Here is a 5,962-nt window from a genome sequence, read left to right as displayed (position 1 = left end):
CTATTCAGCTGTCGACCAATTATAAATACATTCAAATGAAAGTCGTATTTTTACGATCTGTAGAAATAAGGTTGACGTCATAATTCAAGATCCTAGCGGAACATTATGTGATGTTAACAAGATAATATTATAACAGTAGTTATAATTTTGCCTTGTAGTGCGAAATTCGAAATCTTCTATAATTGTAGACATAACTATGTAGTGGTTCTAGAGAAGTTCATCGTCCATGTACGACATCTACGGAAAATATCAGATCCAAGTCAAACGGTAAAACGATAAGGAAGCCCCGTCAGCTGTTAACGAATCACTGTAGATTTTGTTAGTTTCAATAATGAACAGTTACCTTTCTTGATGTTTTCTAATTATTTTACATGTACACAAATCACAGTTGAATTGTCGTTGTCATTAAGGAGGTGAGTTTTGAGAAATATAAAAAATATTTTGTGAATGAATGCAATTGCATATTAAAACTTGCTCGTTACTTCTGATTCTTTTTCGGAAATAATTTTTGATTTTGTCAAAAATATAAGATACTTTTTGACAAAACTCAAATAGATCAATAATTAAAAAAGTTTTCCATAGGTTCCAACTGTTAGAGACATACTATATAGTAACCAATTGACTCGTTTGCTTACATACAACACAAAAGTCATGTTTTTTCCCATGCGAAAGGCTTGAATTTTCTTTTATACATATTCAACTATCTATTGATGAATATAACATTATAGAAATAATGAATATTTTCGTTGAATTTTTTAATTTTTAGAAATCCTAAATATTTTCGAAGGAATTGACTGCGAGTTTATTGTGAGATTAACACTTAACAGTTCACAAAACCGCTACACGAGTTACAATTTGGCCCTTCAACACTTTTATTAATTTCAATTACAATAGAAATTGGTTAATGGATATAATTAACTTCAAAAATGGAGAGTAATTGTATTATTCTTGCGGAGAAGTGTGAATATTTCAAAGGGAACTCAACTAGGAAAGAAAATCCACATTATGAAACATTCACTACTATCTAGATGGATCTCTTGGTAAATGACATACTTAAGAAGTATACAAAACGATCTAAAAAACGCAAAACAACTTCTCTAGAATTATAAAATGTGCAATTCAGTTCAACAAGTACATAACCCTAAATGAAGCTGTGAAAAATGCTTGGAATAATAAATAAAACAGTAATTTTTTCACGAAACAAAATTTTAAGAGCCGAACTTTTGAATCTTCCAAAAAACGTATTTCTGGCGGTATGTGGTGGACTTAGTTCCAATTTTTCGCAGTGAGGGCCTTTTGATTGTCAAAATACTATGCATATTAAAGAACGTTTTTTTATAATTCTTGATAAAGATGCAGATATTTGGTGTGATTTTTTTATTATTGATAATTCATCATTGATAAGTCTATTGAATTTTTTTTTGATAATTTAATTTTGATTTTCAAATATTTTAAATGAAGAAGATTTCAGAGAAATGTCTCACTATGTTTGAAATATTTGAGAACCATATCAATCATTTGAAAGAATAAAAAAAATACACTGTTAGTTCCCAATTGAGAAGTTTCATGATTTGGGTTTGCGCAACTGATTCTGAATTTATCTCTCTCTCATCCTGGCCATTGCTCTGTCTTTTTTTAGCATGACCGAATAAATCGAACGAAGAAAACTGCAGAAAATTCCAGAATATACAATTTACATCACTTCGCCTCGTGTCTAGTCTTTGTGCGTTGTACGTGATAGTTCACGTTTAACGGGTCTACAGTGTGGATCAAAGTTTTACTAGAAAATACTTACCAAAGATTAGCGCTCGTCGTTGAAGGTTGAAGTCTGCAGTATTGATTAATTTGCCAGAGGTGAGTTAGCATTTTTTATGATATAATAAACGATTTTGACATTTTTGTCACCCATTCCCTTGGGATGTTCTAGAATAAGCAAACAGTATTATGGTAAAGGAAACCAAATTTTACGACATCTTGGGCGTCAAGCCCGGATGTTCCAACGATGATTTGAAGAAAGCTTATAGAAAACTAGCACTGAAATACCACCCCGATAAAAATCCGAATGAAGGAGAAAAGTTCAAACAAATCTCGCAAGCCTACGAAGTCCTCTCCGATCCAGAGAAGAAAAAAATTTATGACCAAGGGGGTGAACAGGCCCTCAAAGAGGGTGGCTCTGGCGGCGGATTCTCCAGTCCGATGGACCTGTTTGATATGTTCTTCAGCGGCGGATTCGGGGGTCCCAGGGCGAGGAGGAGGGAAAGAAGGGGCAAGGACGTGGTTCATCAGCTGACCGTGACTCTCGAAGAACTTTACAAAGGGGCCGTTAGGAAATTAGCTTTACAAAAGAACATTATTTGTGATAAATGCGAAGGCCGTGGAGGAAAGAAGGGGGCTGTAGAGCAGTGCCCCACTTGCAGAGGTAGCGGCATGCAGGTGCAGGTTCAGCAGTTAGGGCCAGGTAACTTTTACTCCTCACTTTACTATTCAATATTTTTTTCGTTATTGGTGTTTTGGGTTTTATGAAATAGTGCTTATTTATTTCATCATCACTGACAAGTGTCCGCAACGTTCTTAACCTAATTATAGAATAGGAAGTTAATCACCAGTGGGTGATTTCACAAGAGGAAATTATGAATAACAACATGAAATAATGATGGCAGGTGCTACTTAATTTGATATAATCCGCTTCTCAAGCTAGCAAATCTAAAGAAGCACCCTCAAAATAGTTTGTTCTTACAAATAAAATACAAAATCTGTAAGACTTCTATCTTTTATATGCAGGTACATTAAAGTTGATTTATGACAAATTCAAAATACACTTTATTGTTAAGAATAAATTCTTATTGATAAAGCCTCGTGAGAAATATAAATAACATAAATGAATTCACAAAAGTAAAATACAAAAAGTAAGTGATAACATGAACTTTAAAAGAACATGTAAATAACAATAACCTGATAAAAACGTTTAGGATATAAGAACAAGGTCAATAAAATGTAATAAATCACTTGAAATTAAATTGAATCAAAACAAATCAAATCAATAAAATACCTTAGATATTACAGCTAGTCATACTCAATTAAAATTATCATCGTAGAATTCTGATAAGCTATAATAAGGTCTCACAGAAAGCAAGTCTTTCTTAAGAGTGCTAAGGTCATTTATGATTCTTATAGCTTGAGGAAATTGAACATTTTGAGACCGCTATAAATAATGGAGCCTTTAACTAGGGTCGAAGAAGGCAGCGGTAATTTGAAGCCTTTGCCTGGTTTGATACATTGGCTCGTTCAAGTTGTTAAACAAGTTCCTATTTTTAAAGGGAAGACAGATCATTTCATATATAAATAAGGAGACTACAGTTAGTATGTTCTCAAGGCTGAACTGCTGGGAACTGTTCTCTTTGCGCATGTATATTCATGTTGAAATTTGTTTGAGACAGTTTTTAGGATTTGTTTATTATTTATTTAATTTTGTTAGTTGGTGATTGAGGTTAGGTTACATTTAAACTGGATTTTCGACTACAAGGATACTCTACATAATGAAATGGGCACACACAGCAGTATTTTATCGTTTTCATCGTCATCCTCATCTTCTGACGATGATGAATCAACTTTTGGTTCGTATACTTCGTATAACTCCATAAGTACGAGAATTTTCTCTCTACAAAAAAACTTATCTACATCTTAATTTTCACTGTTGGGGATCAAAAATTCAGAGAGTTGATACCTTCTGAAAAATATTTTGTTAATAATTATATAATTTTCATTTTCACTTGGTTTTTACTTGACATGGTTGCAAAAATGATAAAGAAAATGAAAAAAATAAACAACACTGAAGAAACGCCCAAGAAACATTTAAAGTTGCCTGCCTGCTTGCCAAACTGAAACTCTTCATATATACGATAGATGGCGCAAGTGGTCTCCTTAAAATGCGTTCTGGTTTAAACAAATGTCCGAGACTATCTCGGTCTGTTTGGGATTTTTTGCTTCTACGCAGTTTCCAAACATTTTTGGACGTTGAAACCAGACCAAACTTAGGAATCATCTATATTGCTTTGCAGCATTGTTGCATGTTGCATGAGCATTGTTGCCAACTATGATTAGTCAAATTACCCACAAGTGTGTCTGAAACTATGAGATTTTTGCCAACATTTTCAAAAAGTCTGCGTTTTAGATTAAAATGTAAGTTGAAAGCAAGGAATGTCAAATCACCTTGTCGATATGATATGTATAAATTTCAGATTTTAATGATGATTTGTAACGATTCCAGGTATGCTGCAACAAATCCAGAGCGTTTGCTCCGATTGTCGAGGTCAGGGAGAAAGGATCAACCCGAAAGATCGTTGCAAGCAGTGCTTGGGTAAGAAGGTAGTTCGAGATCGAAAGGTACTCGAAGTTCACATAGACAAGGGCATGACCGATGGTCAGAAAATCATATTCAACGGCGAAGGTGACCAGGAACCTGAACTGGAAGCGGGTGATATTATAATTGTGTTGGACGAAAAGGAACATCCTCTCTATAAGCGATCTGGAAACGATCTGATCTTGAGGATGGAGATCCAGCTGGTGGAGGCTTTGTGTGGCTTCCAGAAATTGATCAAGACCCTGGATGATCGAGATCTTGTGATAACCAATCTGCCGGGAGAGGTCATTAAACACGGGGATGTGAAATGCATCATGAACGAAGGTGAGGGTCAACTTTAAACCTTGTCATTAAATCAATGTCGTGTAATATTCTTTTTAACTTTTTGTATTATAATATTTCGATGATGAAATCTGCCAAAGACTCATCCATATCTATTATCCTCAACAGGTATGCCGCAGTACAAGAACCCCTTCGAAAAGGGACGTCTGATTGTCCAGTTCTGGGTGCAGTTCCCCAAAACTCTACCCCCAGAAATAATCCCGGCTCTGGAAAATGCCCTACCCCCGCGACAGGAATTCATGATCCCTGATCATGCCGAAGAAGTGGAACTCGTCGACTTTGATCCCGAGCAGGAGGCACGCAAGCGCCAGCACAGGAATGCTTATGAGGAAGACGACGAAATGCACGGACCTGGACAGAGAGTGCAGTGCGCTACTAACTAAAAATCACCCATCTCATTCGTGTTTGGGCATCACTGTTTTCGAAGGTTGTATACTTGGAAGAACTGGCGTTGATTAGTGCCGGATCAGAAAAGAGGGGGGTAACGTTGTTGCTAATCTACTTTGGCCCAGTGTGGTATTTTGTAATGCGTGGCAAAATATTCTCCCTAGTTTTTAGGTTGTTTTTCTATGTGTACGATCTTCGAAGCCTCTATTATTCCAAGGGTATTTATTATACTTCTAGCACTCCTTTTAAAATAAATTTAGAATAAATGGGACTTTAGTTAATTAAATTGATCATTGAATTTTCATATTGGGTATACTATAATAATTTATTCAAGTGTCTGTGTAATTGCGATGTGACCTAGATTTACGAATTAGTCTATACACTAATTGAGGTCTACTGCCTGATAATTGTTGAGTACAGTTATTTTTAAGAAGGCATGATTTTTTTTTCTATCAACAGCAAATTTTGTAGTATATGTCTAGACGAACCTCCGAAGAATTATGTTTGCTGCACGTTGGACAGACAAACGAATCTTGGGAGGTTGGCCTGTTACTGTACAAAGCCCCGAATGAGAAAGTTTCAGTTGAAATTTAGGATCTCACATTTTACTGGTACTTTTTTTTGAGTTCAATAAATTGTATCATTGAGGGTTGTGTTTCATTTCCAAATGTTGCATTCGTAATTTTACTGAGAACCACTGATAACGGTGTATGGCAGATTGAAATCCCCGTCGAACAGTGAGTCATGAATTTAGCCTTTTTTGATCTGATTGACTGTCGGTTATGAATGCTGCGGAGACGGAAAATTGCTCTCTATTTGGTGCTCCTCGTCAAAACCAAGCATTACAACTACAGTTGTCCACTTGTCCATTAT

General features: G+C 35.5%; 1 protein-coding gene across 1 annotated transcript; it reads left to right on the top strand.

Moving 5' to 3' along the window:
- Window positions 1-1,622: 1,622 nt before the first annotated feature.
- Droj2 (DnaJ heat shock protein family (Hsp40) member A4-like) lies at window positions 1,623-5,737 on the top strand. The gene is made up of 4 exons (XM_023174013.2): window positions 1,623-1,854; window positions 1,928-2,458; window positions 4,268-4,684; window positions 4,811-5,737. The coding sequence occupies exons 2-4, from the start codon at window positions 1,945-1,947 to the stop codon at window positions 5,083-5,085; spliced, it is 1,206 nt and encodes a 401-aa protein (XP_023029781.1). The 5' UTR covers window positions 1,623-1,854; window positions 1,928-1,944; the 3' UTR covers window positions 5,086-5,737.
- Window positions 5,738-5,962: the final 225 nt, after the last annotated feature.

The sequence above is a fragment of the Leptinotarsa decemlineata genome, unplaced genomic scaffold (assembly GCF_025532065.1).
Source record: "Leptinotarsa decemlineata unplaced genomic scaffold, Ldec_3_MD MMD2_tig00026361_RagTag_RagTag, whole genome shotgun sequence".
Classification (NCBI taxonomy): Eukaryota; Metazoa; Arthropoda; class Insecta; order Coleoptera; family Chrysomelidae; genus Leptinotarsa; species Leptinotarsa decemlineata.
This window is presented reverse-complemented; position numbering and strand designations above follow the sequence as displayed.

Bases quoted from the DNA above. Each gene is read 5' to 3' on its own strand.
- Droj2 (XM_023174013.2), top strand. From the start codon at position 1,945: ATGGTAAAGGAAACCAAATTTTACGACATCTTGGGCGTCAAGCCCGGA. The intron at 2,459-4,267 runs GTAACTTTTACT...TAACGATTCCAG, and splicing joins GGTTCAGCAGTTAGGGCCAG to GTATGCTGCAACAAATCCAG. The intron at 4,685-4,810 runs GTGAGGGTCAAC...TATCCTCAACAG, and splicing joins GAAATGCATCATGAACGAAG to GTATGCCGCAGTACAAGAAC.